This window comes from Armigeres subalbatus, chromosome 1 (genome assembly GCF_024139115.2).
Source record: "Armigeres subalbatus isolate Guangzhou_Male chromosome 1, GZ_Asu_2, whole genome shotgun sequence".
Taxonomy (NCBI): domain Eukaryota; kingdom Metazoa; phylum Arthropoda; class Insecta; order Diptera; family Culicidae; genus Armigeres; species Armigeres subalbatus.
The window spans coordinates 271,537,309-271,562,223 of NC_085139.1; the positions used below are offsets into that span (position 1 = coordinate 271,537,309).

The window sequence follows — 24,915 nt, forward strand, 5'->3', positions numbered from 1 at the left end:
GGTTTCTTACCCCATTTCCGGCCTAACATGCATACGACTGAATTATTTAATTGATATTTATGACAGGAAGCAACTTTTCCTGAATTTTGTGGGCCGTGCAATACTGCAAAGGGGTTCACTTCTGATTAAAAATAGCTTTTCTTGGTAAACATCGTTTGAAAAAGCTGTACAGCACTCATTTCAGTCATAACGATTGCATATCCAGCCCACATCCAACCCAGTTCCCGGGCTAAGCAAAATTTCGCTCAATCTCTCAACATCTTACTCTCATTCTCTCTCGGGACGGAAGAAAATGCGACGTAAACAAAAATTTGCACGTTCAACGTCGACATGATGCCAGATGGTATTATTTATAATAATTTTTATTTGGTTGAAAAGATATATTCACTCATCCAAACTACTTCCAAACGCTTAAAAACTATATTTTTTTCACTTTTTGAAATCGAGAGAATTATAAATAACATGATAGCGTCAACTAATTAGATAGTTTTCCTATGAACGATGAAGGACTTTTTTCCTACTAAAAAAATACTCCTGGCCTTCTGGTAGCACGGTGCGGCTAGAAGTTCTTAGGCCGAGGTGAATTTTTGTTCGGTTTGAGGATACATTTTTAAATGTATTCTAATATGTTTATATTAGTTCTAGTGAAACGAACAAATAGTAAAGATCAAAGTGCGCGAGTTTAGAATTATTGTGTGGTGATTAACAGATTGAAACAATGATTGTATCGATAACTGTGACGATTTTCAGGTAGGTGTTTATATGAAAATACCGTTTTGTAAAAATGGAAAGATTCACTCCGGCTCAGTGGTGTAGCACCGGAGAGCGAATGTTCGGAATCTACATTTTTATTTTCTATAATTGGACCAATTAGGAGTGAAATAAATAGTTGAAAAATTTTGAGTATTGTGCGAAATAAATGGAAGACATTTTAAAAATTATCAGCCATAAACCTACGGCTTCCAAAAAGTATGAATCCTTAGTTTTCTGTGCAGTGAGCCGGGAATCGGGTCCATAGGCCCAAGTAGTGATTTACCCTATTTGTAGGCAATATTGTAACTTTTCGTTTAACGTTTTAAAATAATTTGAGAGAAAGTGAGCTGCCATCAACAATTTTCGCAATAGTCTAAAAGTTTGTGGCTTGGTTCCGCTGTTTTTTTAGATTGACCCGATTTTAAACGAACATTGGGAGAATTTTTCAGGCCGATTCACACGTGCAACACTTTTTCGGATTTTGTTTTCGATTTTAAAAATAGTTAGAGGCTAAAAAAGCAAAAGAATCGATTGAGCGAATAACATTTTTTGAATGGGTAAGGTCAATTGTTATTCGGGGAAATTGCATCCAGTGAATTGGTTTTCGGGGAATTGTCGTATAATCCCCGTCAATAAGTTTTCGCGTATTTGCTTTAAAAAATCGCATGTTTGCACATTTGTCGAGCTGAGCTTCATCGTATCACCGCTGCCCTCGCTGCCCCCCGTCTCCCGTGGTTCAACTGAATTGTTCAGAGCAAGCAGACGTCGATCGGATCATCGCTACCAGCGCACCCCTAGCCACCTGTTCATGATGGGTCAAATTCGGATGACTCCACTGATTTCGATGTATTCAACGTTTTTCATAACACCTAGTTTAGGCTCGAAGAGCATAGCTCCGTGTATACTGCTGAACTAGAAGCTATACACTATTCTCTCGAGCAAATCGCATCCCTACCTCCCAAACACTTTTTCACCGACATCTTTAGCGACAGTCTAAGTTTTTTGGAGGCTGTTTTCTCGAATACATGTTCCATTTCCACAATTTTTGGAAAGTTGCTGATGTTAGACTGTAATCGTCGTCCATCCATCTCTTTTGATGTTGAAATTCTTTAAGAATGTCTTCCTATTGTTGTCTAACGTTAAATCCCATTCGCATGTCTTCATCTCGTTGCTGTCTCCCATAAAATATTTCTAATCTAATCTAATCGAACACAAACGCAGCCAGTACAAAGAAAGCATCCTGGAAAATCATTGAGTTAGATGACGCCTAATAATTTTTCTTGTCAATATTGAGGCTCACAGCATACCAGTGGTATGACATAAACTTCAAAGCGGCAAGGCCCACTGCGTCGTGTTTGCCGCAGAGCCCAAAAATTGTCCATTAAAACAGATGAAATTATCCTTAAACAATTGAAAAATGCTCCTTAAAAAAACTGATCATTTTTCCTTAAATTATTGAACAAATTACCTTGAAATATATAAAATGCTCCGTAAACATTTGAAAAGTGTACCGTAGAAACGAAAAAAATGTACCGTAAACAATTGAAAATGCTCCTTAGAAAAACAAAGATTTGCTATTTAACTAATGATAATTGCGCAGTATATTGATATAAGAATTATTGTGAAATAGTTGAAAAAGTACCTTGAAATTGGCTGTCATAAAGTAGAATCTTATGCACCATTGTATAGCCCCTGGAGTATGAAGCTAATTGTTTTGCTTGGTAACCCTATTCAACAGAAAAATGCTCCGAAAACTAAGGAAAATGCTTCCTAAAAAGAAGAAATACTCCTTAAACCAATAAAAAATGCTCCTTAACCTGAGAAAATGCACCTTAAACTAAAAACAGTGCTCCGTAAAAAAAAAAATGCTCAAGTTTATTATACAAAATGTAATCTTAGCCTACAAGCAATGCAAAGCATTGTTAAAGAAATTGTGCACCAGACTGCTCACAGACAAACAGACGTCCCATACAACTGCACATCGCATAAACATGCTTGACGATACGAATTTCATTAAAATCACATTGCATATAATGCTAATAGGTTTATTCATCAATTTCCCTGCATAACCATAAAATATATCTTAGTTACAAGATAAATATTGTCGCTTCGGTTCCCTTTGTTCTGCTGACCGAAACATGTTGGGTACCGAACTGTCAAATCGTATGTATTTTTCCTTCATTGACGTTTAGCACCCTATCCTCGCCAGCAAAAGATGTTCCGGACAGCCACGACAGCGACAATTTTTATCTTGTAACTAAAATATCTCTTATAATAACCCACGGCTTGAGGAACTCGAAATTGTCGAAATCTGCGCTTACAAAAATAAACCTAAAGAAGCGTGACGGTGAATGCTTTGATAGCACGTGCTGTTTGTACTGTGTATGAAGTTTGCTCATCTAATAAGGACAAGTCTACCGGAATTTAAATGTTTATCTACTCGCATCGTGGCTATCCTGACTGTCTGGCCTAGGTTTGACCTAGGATCATTTTCTCAGGTTAAGGAGCATTTTTTATTGGTTTAAGGAGTATTTTTTCTTATTAGGGAGCAATTTCCTTAGTTTTCGGGGCGTTTTTCTGTTGAATAGGGTTACCAAGCAAAACAATCAGCTTCATACTCCCGGGGCTATTCAATGGTGCACAAGATTCTACTTTATGACAGCCAATTTCAAGGTACTTTTTCAACTATTTCACAATAATTCTTATATCAATATACTGCGCAATTATCATTAGTTAAATAGCAAATCTTTATTTTCTAAGGAGCATTTTCAATTGTTTACGGTACATTTTTTTTCGTTTCTACGGTACACTTTTCAAATGTTTACGGAGCATTTTATATATTTCAAGGTAATTTGTTCAATAATTTAAGGAAGAATGATCAGTTTTTTAAGGAGCATTTTTCAATTGTTTAAGGATAATCATGATTGTTTCATGATGCATTTACCATTTTCCCCTTAGAAATGTATCGTGTTCAAGTATTCACTTCAACATGATACATATCACGAATCTACAGGAGTTGAAGGATGCGTGGACATACCGTACCATACGCACCGCGTTTTTTTGAGTTCTTATTTTGGTAGTTGTATATAAATAAGTACAACTAGTGAAATGAATAACATTATGACAGGAAATTATATCAAATTTGATATATATTTGCAGAATACAACATCAACTAGGAGCCGAAGTTAACTCGGGATGTACACCTCTTGTAGAAGAAGCTGGAAATTGTAAAGAATTTATTTATTATTTAGAATGTTATTTATCAGATAGCAGTTTATGTGCCAGGAAGTCGTCCACATAAAGGATACATGGCAGGTTGTGATGCTATCCTTCCCGGTATGTTTTGTAGTAGGCTATGAAAATGTTAAATCAGTATGAAGGTACATAATACAATAATATAAAAATATAAAAGCATAAAAATATGAGAATTTTATAATATGAAAATAAGAAACATAAAAATATAATGTTATAATAGAATAAAAATTGCTATATGAAAATTAAAACCTGACTTAATCCACCTACAGTGAACGCAACCCTTCTTACACTTTTGAATGGTTGTGTGTGCCCAGTGCATATTACAATTTCTATGCATATGACCTTCAATTGAATATAAAATAACTGATATTATCATGCTTTTATCGATTTCAAAATAAAAAAAAAGGATATTTCTGAAAATATAAAATTTTTTAAAAAATACAAAAAGGCTGCAGATTTGATTTGCCACCTTAAATGGCAATATTACAGCTTCTGTTTAAGCCCAAAAGAGTTCAAATCGGGTCATAGATGGCTAAGATATTGGTGTGACAATTTTTCATTAGTAGGCTGAAAATATGTCTCATATTCGTATTTCACAGATATCTCTGAAACCGAATTTCCGATTGCAGAAAAAAATTAATGAGTCCAATGACAAAAACATAGCTTTCGTTTAAAGATAAAATCGCACAAATCGGTCCAAGGACGACTGAGATCTTGTTGGGACATATTTTACCAATGTGTGAAGTTGATACGTCTAATGCTTTATGTTCGTATTTCAGAGATATCTCCGGAACCCAATGTCTAATTACAAAAACAAAATACAATGGGTTCAATGGCAAAGTCATAGCTTTCGTTTAAAGAACAATCATGCAAATTGGTTTACAGACGGCTGAGATATTCATGTGACATTATTTTGTTAGTTTTCTGAAAATACACTTCATGTTCGTATTTCTAATATATCTCTGGAACCAAATGTCCGATTGCAAAAAAATTGAACTTGTACAATGACAAAGTCATAGCTTTCGTTTAGTGTTAAAATCGTGCAAATCGGTCCACGGACGGCTGAGATCTTGATGTGAGATTTTTGTAACGCACACACATACGCACACACGCACACACGCACACACACACATACATACATGTGCTCAGTTCGTCGAGCTGAGTTGATTGGTATATACGACTTGGGTCTCCGAGCCTCGGATAAAAAGTCGGTTTTTCAAGCGATCTTTATACCCTTCTTCATGAAAATGTATTTTGTGGAAGAAAGAGAGAGATAGTCATAAATAACGCTATTTTCGTTTCAAATATTGACTTCTTAGACTTCTTTACGTAAGAAATTCAACATTCATACAAATAACCTAGTGTATTTTGACTACTAGGTCATAATGGTTTTAGTAGAGCTGTCTTGATCAACTTCACCCCAAACCAGATTATTCAAAAAATGTGTGATAATTTAATTTATTTTAATAAATGCGAACGCATTTCAGAAAACTAAAGTTGTTGATTATTGAAACGTATAGCAGTACATGTTTTGAAAATATTTGTTTCGATTTAAAATGTAAACACACATTGTTATTGCATGTTTTATGTTAAAAATGATCATCTTCCCCCCAGTTGACGGTACCACGGAGTTGGATATTGGGAAGGTATTCGTTGGGTCAGGATGTGCCTGTAGCTGGCAATGTGACCATGGTAGAACTTACCCCGTAACACACCACGAAGAAGTATCTACCCAGCATTACGGGTATGCTGTCTCCCATAAAATATTTGTCTCTTTTCAGATGTGAAACATTGCCAAGGATTTCAACTGTGCAAACATCAGCATTGTAATTGATTAAGCACCCTAAATTTTCTTCCTTTCCCATTGTATAATAGTATTCCCTAACCTCGACCAAACCGCGAGTTTTTCGTTTCCCCAAAACTAACATTAGTGTATAAGAATCATGAAAAACTGTACACAAAAACATGATCCCGGCTCCGTAATGGATCGAACACACGGTCAAGCAGTTTGACCAACATTGACTTCACCTCTCGTTGATTCAAACATCCATCAAGTTTTACCAACAATGGCACGAACAACCAATTTATTCGACCAACAATATCATACACGAACGACCGAAGCGCCAACTTGAGCACCAACCGTGAAAAAATATATGGGGGTTTGTGCAACTTCACTACAAATGCTCAAACATGTTCGGCGAACCTTGACTCCACCCCCGACAACTCAAACCAAAATCAAACCGTTTTAATTTTTTCCAACCAAGCCTCCAACTGTCAAATGGTTGGTCGAACAACTTCCCACACGTTCAAACAAAGCAGCAACCGAAGCGTTTTCTTGGGAGCGGAATTAATGTTCGTCAAACTGCTTGACTGGTGTGTATGTTGCATAACGCTTTACGGCAAATGAGTATTCCAAATAAATGATAAAACCGTCATTTTTATTATTTCATGTTTTTCAGCATGCGTGGCATAATAAAAATGACAGTTGTGCGTGGTTTTCGTTTTGAATGGGGTGCCCTTGAAAATGCGAGTGCTTTCAGTTTTGGATTCCGTGAGGATTGTCCTTAAGTCCCCCCAATGCTTGATGCTTGATGGGCTACAGCTCTTCGATGAACCTACGCCGAATGGAGTCTTCTTCTCCACTTGACTCGATCTTGGACCTGGGCCAATCGCCCTCAGGTCCTCATCAACTGCAAAAAGCCATCATGTACGTGGATTTACACGAGGCCTGCGGCCTCTTCCGAGTTCTCTACTAAATATTATCTTCACTTAACGTTCTTCCGGAATACGAATAACGTGTCCAGCCCACCGTAGTCTGCCGTGTTGTATAAGCCCAATAATATCCAGCCCTGTATACACCTGGTCCACCTCGTGATTCATGCGACGCCGCCAGATACCGTTCTCCTGTTTATCGCCGAGTATTGTCACCTCGCGGGTAACATCATTATCGCACATCACTAATATTCCAAGATACACAAATTCTTCTACCACTTCAAATTTTTCACCATCCAGCACCATTTCACTACCACCACCACTAATGAATCCACGAATCCATGTACTTCATTAGCTATTGATCGTGAGTCCAATCCAACCCTCTTAAAAGGCGCAAAAGCCTCTTCCACGGCACGGAGATAATATCGAGATAATATCCCGATAATATCGATATCGTCCGCAAATCCAAGGAGCATATGCGATCTTGTGATAATGGTACCGCTTATTTGTACACCAGCTCTCCTAATCGCTCCCTCGAGCGCTGTATTGAACAGTAGATTCGAGAGTCTATCACCCTGCTTCAATTCAATCCATCTAAAGTAACAAATGATGTCGATATTTCATCCGCAACCCTCACCCTTGATCTCGATCCGTCCAACGTTATACGAATCAGCCGTATCAGTTTCGCCGGAAAACCATGTCCTAGCACAATTTGCCATAATTCATTCCGCTCCACTGAATCGTATGCCGCCTTGAAGTCAATAAACAGATGATGTGTCTGCAAGTTGTACTCCCGGAATTTATCAAGGATTTGTCTCAGAGTAAACGTCGTTGACCGGTCTTCACGAAAATCTACTTGGTATTCGCCGACAAAGGACTCTTCAAGCGGTCTCAATCTGTTGAACAGGATACGGGTATAATTTTGTACGCTGAATTAAGGAGGGTTATTCCTCGGAGCACTCCAGTCTGTGCCCTTTCTTAAAGTTCCCTCTCTTGATGCCGTCCCACCAGCTAGCAGGCTATTCTAAAGAACTTCATAAAGCTACTCACTACCATGTTTAAAAGTTCAGCCGGGAGCTGGTTCTTCTCCGTAGCCTTATTGTTATTGAGCTCTTTAATCACTTTTCTAACCTCATCTGGTATAGGTAACTCCACAGTTTGTCCATCGTCGCTAATATTTATTCTATTCACCGAAGCACCGTCACTTCCACTGTTCAACAAAGTCTCGAAGTGTTGCTTCCACCTGGCAGCCACTTCGGTTTTATCTGTCAGCAAATTCCCTTGTTGGTCGTTGCACATGATGGGAGATGGCGCTGTCTTTCTCCGCACGCCATTGACAGACTCATAGAACCTCCGCATATCGTTCTGCTCCATTTTTCCTGCACCTCGCTAATCACTTGTTCTTCATACTCTTTCTACTTCCTGCGGTGGGTTTGTTTTTCGGCTGCTCTTGCTTCCTTGTACCGATCTCTATTCGATCGGGTACCTGACACCAACATCCTGCTGGCTTCTGGAAACGTTCTTCTCGCCTGTCACTCTCTGACACTCCACATCGAACCAACCCGTCTTGGATCGCCTCTGTGCAGTGCCTACCACTTCTCGTGCTGTTGTGCTCACCGCTCCATCGATCGACTCCCATAGATCGTTGATGTTGTCGCTAACGTTGATTGCACTTATCCGTTCGTCGAGCTTCTGGCGGTACTCAGTCGGTACTCCTTCCGCCGACAATCGCTGGATATTGTAACGCATCGTTCGCTGTGATCTTTCGTTCGATACAGTTGACAACCGTGATCGAATTTTACTGACAACGAGGTAGTGATCAGAGTCAATGTTCGGACCTCTGAATGTCCCGATGTGCGAGAAATGGCGCTCATCTACCAGAAGATGGTCTATCCGGTTGTAAGCAGGTGTGCTTTCGGATATTCTTTCGTGCAAAGTAGGTGCTACTGATGGCCATCCCTCTGACAGCAGCGAAATTTACTAGCCGTAGGCCGTTGTCATTGGTAGCGGAGTGAAGGCTCTCGCTACCGATTATGGTACGAAAAAGTTCTCTCTGCCGACCTGAACGTTAGCGTCTCCGATAACCATTTTCACTTTATGCTTTGGGCACTCTCTATAGGCTTTATCAAGATATTCATAAAACTTGTCCTTCATTTCGTTGCCGGGTCGGTTGCCAAAAATAACGTTCTCTTTTTCTTCTATTTCCATTTTTCGTGGTATTTGAGAGGCTTCAGTAAGCTACCTTACCGGGATCGCGTTACCTACATCACGCTGGTGGGGCCTTAGGTATAGCTGACGCGATACAGCATTTCGTTAATCAGCCGCTGGGTACCAGGCAGACGCTGTTTGAGCCGTTCCTCCTGGTGAACACCCACAGACAGACATCATCTCAATTCGTCGAGCTGAGTCGATTGGTATATAACACTATGGGTCTCCGGACCTTCTATCACAAAATCGTCTTGGAAGTGAATATATAGCTTTTTCGTTACACCTTGGTGTACGAGAAAGACAAAAAAAATATTTTATAATAAAGCACAACATACTTTCAAGAACCCACGATTCTTTCATTTGGTCGCCTGAAATAGAATAAGGCACTTTGCTCTCTGTCTTATGACGATCACGACCTTTTGCAGTACTGCTCACAGCTATTGAATAAAATCTTGGCGTATACAATTCTGTAAGGTGAAACCACAAAATAAACTTTTTATACAAATACGGCATTGAAATGATATAAAATTGTAAGGTTTTATACAATGTTTGTATTGAACTGCTCAGAATTGTATATGCCAAAACTTTATACAGCTGGTTGGGTGTACTATTTGACAAATTAGGTCAAATTTTTGCGAAAAATGTTTTGAATTTCCGTATACTACATATATACATAGGGGTCGTACACTTATTACGTAAGCATTTTTTCTGGGTTTTTCGACCCCCCCTCCCCCCATGTAAGATATTTTCCATACAAATTATTTTTTATTTATATGGAGCGTAAGATATTGACCGACCCCCCTCCCCCCATAAGTGCTTACGTAATATGTGTACGGCCCCATACGTAATACGCAAAAGATAATTGTAACTTGTCATCGGATACTATGTGAAAGTATGTCGTAAAAAGCTTCCTCGCATAATAGCAACGAAGGAAGAATTTAGCTAATGTTTCTACCACTGGTCATTTTACCCCATTTCAAATAGTAAAACTGCAGTTCAATCAAAGGTAATTGCCTATTTCCGGGGATTAAACCACCCGACTTGGACGTTAATTTACAATGTTATGGAAACTCATATGTGGATATGTACGTTATGTGGAAGATATTGATTTGGAAAATGTATTGAGTAACCACTTTCCTTCGATGGGACTCGAACCCATGACCCTACAGTACGCTAGACTGGTGCTTTAACCAACTAAGCTACGAAGGACCTCCGTCGGCCTTCGCAACCTAGCAGCTACTGAACGAGCTCGAGATTCCCAAATTGGACGCATAGTCAAATCACTCGCAATCCATTTATCAAGCCAATACTTCCACATGTGTATTGTACACGTCCACATTAGAGGAGCGTGAGTATTTAGAATGTCTGGCGGCTATACATTCTTCATCAGCAACGGTACTGATCAAGTGAGGTTGTAAAGCTATTTGCCAGTCGGTCGTCAAGCTCAGACCCGACCGCATTGCGTAGGCAAGAGCACGCAACTCAAGTTCAGTTCAATCAAAGGTAATTGCCTATTTCCGGGGATTAAACCACCCGACTTGGACGTTAATTTACAATGTTATGGAAACTCATATGTGGATATGTACGTTATGTGGAAGATATTGATTTGGAAAATGTATTGGAGGTAACCACTTTCCCTTCGATGGGACTCGAACCCATGACCCTACAGTACGCTAGACTGGTGCTTTAACCAACTAAGCTACGAAGGACCTCCGTCGGCCTTCGCAACCTAGCGGCTACTGAACGAGCTCGAGATTCCCAAATTGGACGCATAGTCAAATCACTCGCAATCCATTTATCAAGCCAATACTTCCACATGTGTATTGTACACGTCCACATTAGAGGAGCGTGAGTATTTAGAATGTCTGGCGGCTATACACATTCTTCATCAGCAACGGTACTGATCAAGTGAGGTTGTGTAAGCTATTTGCCAGTCGGTCGTCAAGCTCAGACCCGACCGCATTGCGTAGGCAAGAGCACCTCCAATACATTTTCCAAATCAATATCTTCCACATAACGTACATATCCACATATGAGTTTCCATAACATTGTAAATTAACGTCCAAGTCGGGTGGTTTAATCCCCGGAAATAGGCAATTACCTTTGATTGAACTGAACTTGAGTTGCGTGCTCTTGCCTACGCAATGCGGTCGGGTCTGAGCTTGACGACCGACTGGCAAATAGCTTACACAACCGCACTTGATCAGTACCGTTGCTGATGAAGAATGTGTATAGCCGCCAGACATTCTAAATACTCACGCTCCTCTAATGTGGACGTGTACAATACACATGTGGAAGTATTGGCTTGATAAATGGATTGCGAGTGATTTGACTATGCGTCCAATTTGGGAATCTCGAGCTCGTTCAGTAGCCGCTAGGTTGCGAAGGCCGACGGAGGTCCTTCGTAGCTTAGTTGGTTAAAGCACCAGTCTAGCGTACTGTAGGGTCATGGGTTCGAGTCCCATCGAAGGGAAAGTGGTTACCTCCAATACATTTTCCAAATCAATATCTTCCACATAACGTACATATCCACATATGAGTTTCCATAACAGTAAAACTGCAGCCAAATTAGAAAATGTTAGAACCAAGAAAATTCCACAGTTTCAAGACACGTCGTTAATTCACGGAAGACACGTGTAATCCGTGTTAAACCTTAGTGACCTCCATGTTTGAGCGGACGGTGCACGGAACAAGCGCGGCAACTAGTGTAATTACTTATTCAAACAAATAACGGGACGAGGCGTTATGAATGAGCGAACATAAGCAGTTGACTTTGAAAAAACAGACACGATACATCCTCACATGCGAAACATGGATACTGACAAGATCGATGCACTCTACTGCTGTATACATATTCATTGCATCGTTAATGGCTAATTAATCTCTATTGAATATTGTTGCTTTCAACTTAGTCTTGTTTTAGTACTTATTCATAACAGATCGATACCCTAACAGTGGTGTAAAGTTGAAGCGATGTCACAATTGAAAGATGTTTTCACTTTCTATGATCCGTCAACCAAAGTTTGGAGTGGCTTACCGCGAAAACCATTCTTCAATCCTAATCAAAGCCTTGGTGATCTAATTTTCCAAATTTTGGAGCGCAATGCAGAAAAAGTGGTGCAAATCAATGCCGACAGTGGAGTGAAGGTTACGGGAGCTGAAATGCGTCTCAGATCGATAAGGATAGCCCAAAACTTGATCAAGTTGGGATATAGTGCGACTAAACTAGGATCAGAAGACAAATTCGCAATGATCGTTCGCAATGGGGAACATACAGCCTCAGTGGCGTTTGCATGTTTTGCCCTTGGCATTCCAGTTAGTACACTAGACCCAACATTTGATCGGGATGATCTGAGCCACATGTTGGGAATAGTGAAACCGAAGGTTATATTCTGTGAAAATGAAGTTTTAGATACTTTATTTGCCGCATGTGATGCAATAGCTATTTCTCCAAGAGTCTTCTTGATGGAAAAAGATGTCGAAGGATACGATCATCTGAATACTTTGTTAGAGCCAACGAATAACGAAGAAGCGTTTGTGTAAGTCCATTTAGGTTTTTTGTTAAATTTTCTAACCTAATCGTGGATTATATATTGTCCAGGCCAGTTGAAATCCCCGACCCACTTAACCACCTAGCAGTACTCCTATGCTCCTCCGGAACAACCGGTCGCTCCAAAGCTGTCTGCTTATCGCACTCGATTTGCATCGCCTACGTGGCCAACTTCTTCCACTGTGTTTCCACAGACAGAACACTGGCTTTCAGTACGCTCTACTGGCTGTCCGGGATGGCGGCCCTTCTGACCAGCACGATTTGGGCTGCCACTCGAATAATCACCCGCAAATCCTTCAACGCTGAACTAACTTTGGACATCATTGAGCGGTTCAACGTTTCTGTTGCACTTCTTCCAACTTCACAAGCTCTGGCCGTTGCCAACAGTCCAATGGGAAATACTGCCGTTCTGCGAAGTATACGTATGCCATTGACTGGTGGCAGTTTCGTTCCCAGCTCCTTAAAACGATCATTCGAACGTTTGATTCCTGGAAGATCACTAGAAATTATGTACGGTTTCTCGGAAGCAGCACGAGCGGTATCGTTCAGCAATGGGCAGCTCTACCGAGATGGTTCTGTTGGGTTTCCGGCATCAGGAACTGAGTTTAAGATCGTTGACGATGAAAACAAGCCGCTAGACGTTAACCAGGAAGGAGAAATTCTGGTCAGATCGGAGTATGCCTTCAACGGATATCTTGGGAACGACGATGCCACTAAGGAAATCCTGGACAGCGAAGGTTGGATACATTCGGGAGATATTGGACGGTTCGATGAGGAAGGTTATCTGTACGTAGTAGACCGAAAGAAAGAAATCATGAAATGCAACGGTCACCAGGTGTCACCGAGTGAAATCGAGAGTGTAATAATGACGATTCCAGGGGTTGCAGCTTGTTGCGTAGTTGGCGTTCCGGTTGAAATTTTAGATTTACCCACGGCTTTGGTTGTCCGAAAAGATGGCACCGCTTCGAATCCAGATGCGGCAGAAATTGTGGAAAAGGTTAAAGAATCACTAGCGTGGTATAAACATTTGAATGGTGGAGTGTATTTTACCAATGAACTACCACTAACGCCATCAGGGAAGGTTATGAGGCGCACCGCGAAGAACGTTCTAATGCAAATTAAAAGACAGGAGAAAGGGAGATGAACTTATAATAGTTATTAAACCATTTAATATTTATTTACAGATTCTGGATCCAAATTTTATTTATATTTGTAATTATATAAAGACTAATAATAGCACCCTTACTGATGATCAGCTTCTCAAGAATACTTGAGAAGGTCTTGGGGATCCATATATGGAGTTCTATAACTTTAGAAAGCTGTGGGCACCCTTTTCTTTTTTGTCTATAACTTTGGCCCTAGTTTATCTTATGCCGACATTTGTACACCCAAAAAACAAATCTGAAAATTATTGTATAAAATCTGTAAGCTTTTCATATAAAAATTGTATTAAAATAATACAAATCTGTGTTATTTCAATACAATAATTGTATTAAAATCTTCCAAAATTGCCCAATTATTATACAGTTTCTGTAAGGTTCTCATGCAGAACTGTATAAAAATCTGCCATCCACTGGTTGGGTGTATATACAATTGGAAAGCTAGATGAATTTGACCGTTTTCAATTTGAACACTTCTAAATTTGATTTGAGAAAGGAAAACATCGTGAAACGGAAAGAATCAAAACAAAACAGCAAATAGAGCAGCCAGAAACCGGTTCAGAAGTTCGAATTAAAAAATCAACCCCGAGATACCGTTCAAATTTTCGGGGGTTCAAGGTACAAGCGAAAAAAATATATTGATTTCGTCGATTTGGGAAACTTTATTGATTGATTTTATTTCGCAAAATTGACATTTTTGGGCATTTCAATTTTGTGGTTCGGTTGTGAACACCTTTGAACACTCAGTTAAAAATAAAAAATGAAAAAGAATGAAAACCACCTAAATTTTAAGAAACGGAATAATTTATTTTTTCTAATTGCCAGGAGGCACTTATTGGAAACTCACAAAAAAGGTCTAAAATTGTAGATTAGTTGAATGGATTACATTTTTCCATTGACGATTATTGCATTCATTTATATGCATCACGTGATCAAAAAACCTGATTAATCCCCCTAGCGGTAATGGTGCCTTGCACGTTCATTATAAAAAAATATTTTGGCCATAAATTTTGATCCCATAGTCTGATCTGACCAATTTTCAATAGAAAATAACAGAACAGGACTCCCCGTTGAATACAACTTTTTGCAATCAAATCGGTCAACGATTAGTTACAAAAAGTGTGTGTACAATAACCAAACAATTAGACAAGCCCAAAAAAACAAAAATGTAAATTAAACTCATTATTTCTATCAATTAATGCCCAAATAATCGAAAAAACTGCAAAAAAACGTAATTAAAAATAAGTAAGCTACAACAATATTGATTGATTTGTCAATAAAATGAGGGTGTCCACAACCGAACAAATAAGGGTGCCCACAACCGAATATTGCAGCCTTTTTGGAATTTGAAGAAAATTGGCACTAAAATTTTGAAGGCAATCGTTACTGAACCTTAAGATAGATTAAATTTACTTGTATAAATTAGCATTAGAATAGCTATCGGAGTAGTGGAAAGGAGGGGCCATATGCCCCATCTACAAGAAAGGCGATAAGCTGGAATGTGAGAACTTTCGAGCGATCACCATCCTAAATGCCGCCTGCAAAGTTATCAAGCAGGCTTCGATGACAGCCACTCGATAACGGACCAGATCTTTACTGTACGGCAAATCCAACGCACCATCTGTCCATTGATTACAAGCAGTGTTACGATAGACAGGGATACCTTCGAGGTGGTCGATGAATTCGTCTACCTTGGATTGTTGCTAAATGCTAATAACAATTTTAGTCGTGAAATACGAAGGCGCATCATCTGTGGAAGTCGGACCCACTACGGGCTCCAAAAGAAACTGCGGTCAAAACAGATTCACCACCGCACCAAATGTGTCTTGAACAAAACGTGGATAAAACCGGTAGTCCTCTACGGACATTAAACATAGACAATGCTCGAGGAGGACCTGCAAGCACTCGGAGTATTCGAGAGACATTCGAATTGTGCAAGAAGACGGTGTGTGGCGGCGAAGAATGAATAACGAGCAGGAAGGGTACAATGGGCTGGGCATGTTGCAAGAAAGCCGGACAGCAACCCTGCAAAGATGGTGTTCGCTTCCGATCCGGCTGGTAAAATAGTGCAATTTTTTTTAAACATAATTTGAATTATTTTAACAACATCCTGCATCAACTTTATAACACATTTATATAAATATAAATAACATAAAACATAAGTTGATATTCCAAACCAACTTCAATCCTATTAAAAATCCAACTCAAATCCAATCCGAATCCATTTCAAATCCAATCCAAATCCAATCCAATCCAAATCCAATCCAAAACCAACCCAAATCCAATCCAAATCCAATCCAAATCCAATCCAAATCCAATCCAAATCCAATCCAAATCCAATCCAAACCAAATCCAACCAACCCAACCAAACAAACCAACAAATCCAATCCAAACCAATCCAAACCCAATCCAAATCAATCCAAACCAATCCAAATCAAATCCAAACCAATCCAAATCCAATCCAAACCAATCCCAAACCAATCCAAACCAATCCAAACCGAATCAAACCAAACCAAACCAATCAAACCAAACCAATCCAAACCAATCCAAACCAACCAAACCAACCACCAATCCAAATCCAACCTAATCCAATCCAAACCAAATCCAAACCAAACCAACCAAATCCGAACCAAACCAACCACCAATCCAAACCAATCCAAACCAATCCAAACCAACCAAACCAATCAAAACCAAACCAATCCAAATCCAATCCAACCAAACCCAACCAAACCAAATCCAAATCCAATCCAACCAATCCAACCAACCCAAACTGAATCAAACCAATCCAATCCAACCAACCAAATCCAGTCCCAAACCAATCCAAATCAAATCCAAACCAATCCAAACCAACCAAATCCAATCCAAACCAAACCAAACCAACAAACCAATCCAAATCAACCAAACCGAATCCCCAAACCAAACCAATCAAACCAACCAAACCAAATCCAAACCAATCCAAACCAACCTAATCCAACCAACCAATCCAAACCAATCCAAACCAATCCCAATCCAATCCAAACCGAACCAAACCGAACCAAACCAATCCAAACCAATCCAAACCAATCCAAACCAATCCAAACCAACCAAACCAAACCAATCCAAACCAACCAAAATCCAACCAACCAATCCAACCAACCAAACCCAACCAAACCAACCAAACCAAACCAACCAAACCAATCCAAACCAATCCAAACCGAACCAAACCAATCCAAACCAATCCAAACCAAACCAATCCAAACCAATCCAAACCAACCAAACCAACCAAACCAACCAAACCAATCCAAACCAATCCAAACCAATCCAAACCAATCCAAATCCAATCCAAACCAATCCAAACCAATCCAAACCAATCCAAACCAACCAAACCAACCCAAACCAATCCAAACCAATCCAAACCAATCCAATCCAATCCAAAACCAATCCAATCCCCTCCAAATCCAATCCAAACCAAACAAATCTAATCCAAACCAACCAATCCAAACCAATCCAAACCAATCCAAAACCAAACCAATCCAAACCAATCCAAACCAACCAGATCCAATCCAAAACCAACCAAACCAACCAAACCAATCCAACCAATCCAAACCAAACCAATCCAAACCAATCCAAACCAATCCAAACCAACTCAAACCAACCAAACCAATCCAAACCAATCCAAACCAACCAAACCAAACCAATCCAAACCAATCCAAACCAAACCAAACCAATCCAAACCAATCCAATCCAACCAATCCAACCAATCCAAAACCAATCCAAACCAATCAAACCAAACCAAATCCAAACCAACCAAACCAATCCAAACCAATCCAAACCAATCCAAACAAATCCAACCAAACAATCCAAACCAATCCAAATCCAACCATTCCAAACCAATCCAAACCAATCCAATGTAAAGCAAATCGAATCTAGATCATGTTCATTCCCAAATCAATCGAAATCCAAATCAAAACAACCAAACCATTAAACCGTTCCAAATATCCAAACCAAACCAATCCAAATCCAACACAAACCAATCCAAATCCATCTCCAAACCAATCCAAACCAAACCAATCCAAACCAACCCCAAACCAATCCAAATCCAATCCAAACCCAATCCAAACCAAATCCAATCCAAACCAACAAACCAATCCAAACCAAATCCAATCCAAACCAATCCAAACCAATCCAAACCAATCCAAACCAATCCAAGTCCAATCCAAACCAAACCAACCAAACCAAACCAATCCAAACCAATCCAATTAAAACCAATCCAAACCAATCAAACCAAACCAATCCAATTCCAAACCAACCAAACCAACCAAATCCAATCCAAACCAAACCAATCCAAACCAACTAAACCAACCAACCCAACCAATCCAAACCAATCCAAACCAACCAAACCAACCAAACCAATCCAAACCAATCCAAACCAACCAAACCAATCCAAACCAATCCAAACCAATCCAACCAATCCCAAATCCAATCCAAACCAAACCAAACCAATCCCAAACCAATCCATCAACCAATCCAAATCCAAACCAAATCCAAACCAATCCAAACCAACCAAACCAACCAATCCAATCCAAATCCAATCCAAACCAAACCAAATCCAACCAAACCCAACCAAATCCAACCAAACCAACCAACCAAATCCAAACCAATCCAAACCAACCAAAACCAATCCAAACCAATCCAAACCCAAATCCAAACCAACCAAACCAATCCAAACCAATCCAAACCAATCCAAACCCAACCAACCCCAACCAAACCAACCAAATCCAAACCAATCCAACCAACAATCCAAATTCAATCCAAATCCAATCCAACCAAATCCAATCCAAACCAATCCAAACCCAAACCAATCCAAACCAATCCAAACCAATCCAAACCAACCAAATCCAATCCAAACACAATCCAAACCAACCAAATCCAATCCAACCAAACAATCCAAACCAATTCCAAACCAATTCCAAACCAACCAATCCAAACCAACCGAATCCCGAACCCATCCAAACCAATCCAAACCAATCCAAACCAAACCAACCAAACCAACCAAACCCAATCCAATCCAAACCAAACCAATCCAACCAACCAACCAAACCCAAACCAACCAAACCAATCCAAACCAATCCAAACCAACCAACCAATCCAACCAATCCAAACCAATCCAACCAACCCAAACCAACCAAACCAACCAAACCAACCAAACCAACCAAACCAATCCCAATTCAATCCAAGTCCAATCCAAACCAATCAAACCAAACGCAACCAAACCATCCCAAACCATTCCCAAACCAACCGAATCCCATCTCAATCCAATCCAAACCAATCCAAATCCAATCCAACCAATCCAAATCCAATCCAACCAACCAAACCAATCCAAACCAATCCAAACCAACCAAATTCCAATCCAAACCAATCCTAATCCAATCCAAACCAATCCATATCCAATCCACATATCCAATCCAACCAATCCAACCAATCCCAACTAATCCAAGTCCAATCCAAATCCAATCAACTCCAAACGCAATCCAAACCATCCCAAACCATCCAAACCAATCCGAACCCCATCCAATCCAATCCAAACCAATCCAAACCAATCCAAATCCAATCCAAACCAATCCAAACCAATCCAAACCAATCCAAACCAATCCAACCAATCCAAACCAATCCAAACCAATCCAAACCAATCCAAACCAATCCAAACCAAACCGAACCCAATCCAACCAATCCAACCAACCAATACACAACCAAACCAATCCAACCAACCGAACCCATCTCAACCAATCCAACCAATCCAACCAATCCAAACCAATCCAAACCAATCCAAACCAATCCAAACCAATCCAAACCAAATCCAAACCAATCCAAACCAATCTAAACCAATCCAACCAATCCAAACCAAACCGAACCCAATCCAAAATCAATCCAAACCAATCCAAACCAATCCAATCCAAACCAATCCAAACCAACCAAATCTAACCATCCAATCCAAATTCAATTCAAATCCAATCCAAATCCAAATCCAATCCAAATCCAATCCAAATCCAATCCAAATCCAATCCGAATCCCATCCGAATCCCATCCGAATTCCATCCAAATCCAATCCAAATCCAATCCAAATCCAAATCCAATCCAAATCCAATCCAAATCCAATCCAAATCCAATCCAAATCCAATCCAAATCCAATCCAAATCCAATCCAAATCCAATCCAAATCCAAATTCAAATCCAATCTAAATACAAATTCAAATCCAATCCAAATCCAAATTCAAATCCAATCCAAATCCAATCCAAATCCAATCCAAATCCAATCCTAATCTAATTCAAATCCAATTAAATTCCAATCCAACCTGCATGGACCTACCTGGTTGGCTACAACGTCGATACAACTATGCCTAGCGTATTGTAGAGCTTCATAATCGTTGGTCTTAGGCGATGTTATTCAAGTTTCCCCGAACGTTTACACTGCCAAAAATATCTATATAAGATATATGAGCCGCCGTTATAAACTTTTGCAATAGCTCCACCCTAATATAATCGATATAGAACCACACATAAATTAAATAATTGCTGATTCGAGACCACACATAAAGTTTATTTAAATATCTATTTTATTAGTAGTTCGCGTGGAGAATGGTTATGTGTGCGCTGATATACATCATAAGTAAAATCTATGGATTTTTGCCAATAAATATGTGTGGATTTTTAGTAGTGTAGGGTCCATAGGCCCGATTCCACCGCGTGCAGCCAGCGTGTTCGTGGCCTTCCACGAAGTCGCCGGCCTCTTTTTCTTTGTGAATATTGTTTTTGCTATTCTTTCTTCCGACATTCCAATTCAAATTAAATTTAAATCCAAACCACATCCTATTTTAATCCAATCCAAATCCAATCTAAATCAAACCCAAATCCAACCCAATCCAAATCCAATTCAAATCTTAAACAAATCCAATTCAATTCAATTCAAACCAAATCCGAAAAAAATATAATCAAAATCCAACCCAAATCCCATCCAAACCAATCCTACTCTAATCTAAATACAATCCAAATCCAATTAAAACCCAATCCAAATCCAATCCCAATCTAATCCATATCCAATTCAAATGTAAAGCAAATCCAATCTGGATCAAATTCAAATTCATTTCAAATCCAATCGAATTTCAGTCAAGATTTCATCCAAATGCAATCCAAATCCAATTCAAATATAATCTTAATCCAATAAAAAATTAAATTCAATCTGAATCTATTTCAAATCCCATCTAAATCCAATCCAAATCCAATCCAAATCCAATCCAAATCCAATCCAAATCCAATCCAAATCCATACAAAAATTAATCCAAATCCAAATTGAATCAAATTCAATTCCAATCCAAATTCATTGCAAAAAAAAATTCAAATGCAACCCAAATTCAACTCAAATGCAAAATCAAATCCAATCCAAATCCAATTTAAATCCATCACAAATCCAATAAAAATCAAACCCAAATCCAACCAAATCCAATTTAAATCTAATCGAAATCTAATCAAATTATAATTCATTCCAAATCCAATCGATTTCTCAACCAAATCCGATTCAAATCCAATTCAAATGCAATCCAAATTCAATCCAAATTAAAATTTAAATCCAAATTCAATTTAAATCCAATGCAAATTTAAGACAAATCAAACCCAAATCCAATCCAAATCCAATTTGAATCTAATGCCAATCCAATACAAATCAAATTCTAATTCATTCCAAATCCAATCGATATAACAATCAAATCCAATCCAAATCAATCCAAACCCACTCCTAATCCATTCCAAATCAATCCAAATCTCATTTCAAATGTGATGCAAATCAATCTAGATCAAATTCTAATTCATTCCAAATCCAATCGAAATCCAAACAAAATCTCATCCAAATCCAATCCAAATCCAATCCAAATCCAACCCGAATTCGAAACCGCATCCAATCAAAATTCAATCTAAATTGAATCTTCCCTGATGGCGAAGATTCAAATTGAATCTATATCAAAATCCATATCAAATCCAAATCCAACTCAATTCTAAACCACCTAACACAAATGGCTCTCCAAAATCTGATTTAGACAATCTCTTATTCTTTGAATTTAAAATACTGAAATACTTACTTATAGACAGTATCGCACATTGCAATAAAATGAATCAGTAGTTTTTATTCTCGATGGATTGTGGACCTGATTTTATCTACTACAGCATCCTGCGGATGAGTTAAAAATGCTCTTCCCCATCAGTATTAATCCACCGTCATGTCTCCTTCATCGACACTTTTTTCTTGAAAACGCTGTATTGTTCGCCGCTGCAACACCCTCGATTACACACCGATTTGATCCTAATACCAAGTAACCAAGCCTCATAGCTGTCAGATGTGTAATTTCCGAGCGCTTCGCACCAAATGATGGAACTAGTAACAAATATTCTGCTTTGATTCTCGAACGATTCCCAACAAGCGTTCAATTCACCGTTTTTACCAAAACCATGGTTATAAATGTTGTAATACTGTTAATATTTAAACTCCTTCTATGGAATGAGCGAAGGCTTTTACGTACTTCTCAGGCCACTTCAGCTTTAGCCTGATAATGATTAAATAAACATTCAGATATCAAGCCCGCAGTTTTAAAACAATATAAAAAATGTCTCATTGTAGACACAGCCAATCCTATAGACATCATAATGTCTGCTTATGATGATAATAATTGTTATAATCATCGTGACGGCTGTTATCCATCACAGTTGTACAGATAATGTTTTTCTCAGCCTATCGCTATGCTAACAAAACGGACGCATTTAAGATAATGACCCCACCGAAACGAACATTATTTTGAGCATCAGATTCAGTGTGATCCCAACGCGAAACTCAAACGCACCGAGTAGTAACGACCTGAAGCTCTATAACTGAATACCCGGTAGGAAATTCTAACTTTGTTATTCAAAGAATATTTACTAACCAGGATTGATTTAGATATTATTTTCCAGCCACCCACACCAAGATGCGATCTCCACGTGATCTCTTCACGTTCTATGATCCCTCCACCAAGATATGGCGCGGTGCCAACACTCAACCCCTTTTCAACCCAAACCAATCGCTAGGTGCCTTAATCCTAACCACCTTGACTCGCAATCCCGCACAGGTAGTCCAAATCTGCGCAGATACTGGCGTTCGGGTAACCGGCAAAGAGATGCTGCTTCGAACGATCCGCGTAGCACAAAACCTAACACGGATGGGTTATGTTCAGGAGAACATCTTCTCCATGGCTGTCCGGAACGAGGAAAATGTTGCCCCAGTGATGTTTGCTTGCCTTGCGTTGGGAATTCCAGTCAACACCCTGGATGCTTCCTGTAAACGGGATGATCTGAGCCATATGCTCGGTACTACGCGATCGCCGGTGGTTTTCTGTGATCAGGGCACATGGCCGGAAATGAAAGCTGCACTGGAGATGATTAACCTCCAGCCGAAGGTATTCATTTTTGGTGACAAGGGCATTGAGGGTTACAGTCACGTGGACGAACTGCTAGTGCCGACTGGCAATGAGGATAAGTTTGTGTAAGTTCTATGAGCTCCTTGAATTATCTTAATTACCAATGACTAACTGCTTCACAGGCCAAAGCACATTGAGGACGCGGCTTCCAGAATTGCTGTTATCGTATGTTCCTCTGGCACAACTGGACGATCCAAGGGTGTATGCCTGTCACATTCCGCTATTATCGCCAATGTTATCAGTTTATTAGAAATATCTTCGATGGATAACATGCTTAGCTTTAGCTCCCTCTACTGGCTATCTGGGTTACTTTTCCTTCTAGCTGGGACCGCCGCCGGAGCGACACGGGTCATCACACGGCACGTTTTCGAGCCAGCACTAGCACTAGAAATCATCGAAAAATTCCGAATAACGGTGGCATTCTTCCCGCCGGCTACGGCCTTGGAGCTGTTGAAACATCCACGGGCTCAACAAACTGATTTCTCCAGTATGCGATTGCTTTTCAGCGGAGGATCTGCCGTGTCCGCAGAACTTAAATACGCGCTGGATAAGCTGGTGCCACATTCCAGTTGTCTGGTGGGGTACGGTTTGTCTGAACTGGGAGGTGCTGCGACGTTCAGCGATGCCGATACATACAAAGGTGGCTCCACTGGATACCTTAGACCTCTGGTACAAGCGAAGATAGTGGATGCAAATGGAAAGGCGTTGAACATTGGGCAAGAAGGAGAGATCTTGGTGAAAGCCGATTATCAGTTCTTAAGATACTATGGAAACGACGAGGCTACGAAGGAAATTTTGGACGAAGAAGGGTGGCTGCACTCGGGAGATATTGGACGGATCGATGAAAACGGTTTACTGTATGTGGTCGATCGTATTAAAGACATCATAAAGTACGGCAACTATCAGATTTCTCCCAGCGAGCTGGAAGGAGTCATCCAGACGATTCCGGGAGTGTTGAACGTTTGCGTTGCTGGAATACCTGTAACGGGGAACGATCTACCGGCTGCCCTTATTGTTCGAAATACCGGAAAGGATGTCGAAACGAAGGAAATCCATAGTTTGGTAGAGCGTAGTCTGGGCACATATAAACAACTTCGAGGAGGTGTGTATTTTACGAAAGAGCTTCCGATGACGCCATCAGGGAAGGTTCAGCGAAGGCAATGCCGAGATATTTTAATCGAATTGTATAATAAAAACAATGATGGAAGTGCTTTGTCAAAACTCAGTGTTGCTTGAATATAAGGTTGTAGGAGTAATAAGGTTACAACGATGTCTGGCAATAGTATAACAATAAAACAAATAAAAAATTGAACAAACTATTATACTAGCACGATGATACATTTATGCTCAGGGAAGTTGAGAAAATTTCCAATCCAAAAATTTCCTACACTGGACCGGGAATCGAACCCAGTCACCTACAACATGACATGGTCTTGCTTTGTAGCCACGCATCTTACCGCACGGCTAAGGTAGGTGCCCTTTTATCTATGATACTATTTTGAATTTTGTGTAATCCACACGAAACGGTGCGATTTTTCATTTTCACTTTATCTACTTTAAATGTTAGCAGTTGTAAATCAGATAAATAAGTAACTATATTGTGGCAGAAGAAAGTAAACATCAAACCGCAGTTTCTTCATCCTCTTCCATGGCTTTATGTCCTTTGTGGAACTTGGTCAGCCTTTCTACATTCAGACGTTCTTTTAGTCTTATCTTAATTATTCATAACCAAACTAATGCCGGAGTGTCCTGTATGAGCAGTACACAAAAGAGGCTCTACTCATAACTGCACGTTTTTAACC

The 24,915-nt window shown here is 39.6% G+C and overlaps 2 protein-coding genes and 1 non-coding gene across 5 annotated transcripts; 2 read left to right on the plus strand and 1 right to left on the minus strand.

Moving 5' to 3' along the window:
* The first annotated feature begins 689 nt into the window (after positions 1–689).
* Positions 690–24,432, plus strand: LOC134214110 (probable 4-coumarate--CoA ligase 1). Of its 3 annotated transcripts, none has more exons than XM_062693554.1 (3): positions 690–750; positions 22,611–23,178; positions 23,236–24,432. In XM_062693554.1, exons 2-3 carry the CDS (start codon positions 22,625–22,627, stop codon positions 24,347–24,349), a joined length of 1,668 nt encoding a protein of 555 aa, XP_062549538.1. In that variant the 5' UTR covers positions 690–750; positions 22,611–22,624; the 3' UTR covers positions 24,350–24,432. The 3 variants fall into 3 exon arrangements, with proteins under 3 accessions (XP_062549538.1, XP_062549532.1, XP_062549528.1); XM_062693548.1 differs by lacking the exon at positions 690–750 and adding an exon at positions 22,241–22,540; XM_062693544.1 differs by lacking the exon at positions 690–750 and adding an exon at positions 22,249–22,540 and having other exon boundaries at positions 22,597–23,178.
* On the minus strand, positions 10,063–10,137 carry Trnaa-agc (transfer RNA alanine (anticodon AGC)). The gene has a single exon. It is a non-coding gene; the product is annotated as a tRNA-Ala (tRNA).
* On the plus strand, positions 11,902–13,622 carry LOC134207332 (uncharacterized). Its single transcript, XM_062683053.1, has 2 exons — positions 11,902–12,467; positions 12,530–13,622. The coding sequence occupies exons 1-2, from the start codon at positions 11,902–11,904 to the stop codon at positions 13,620–13,622; spliced, it is 1,659 nt and encodes a 552-aa protein (XP_062539037.1).
* Positions 24,433–24,915: the final 483 nt, after the last annotated feature.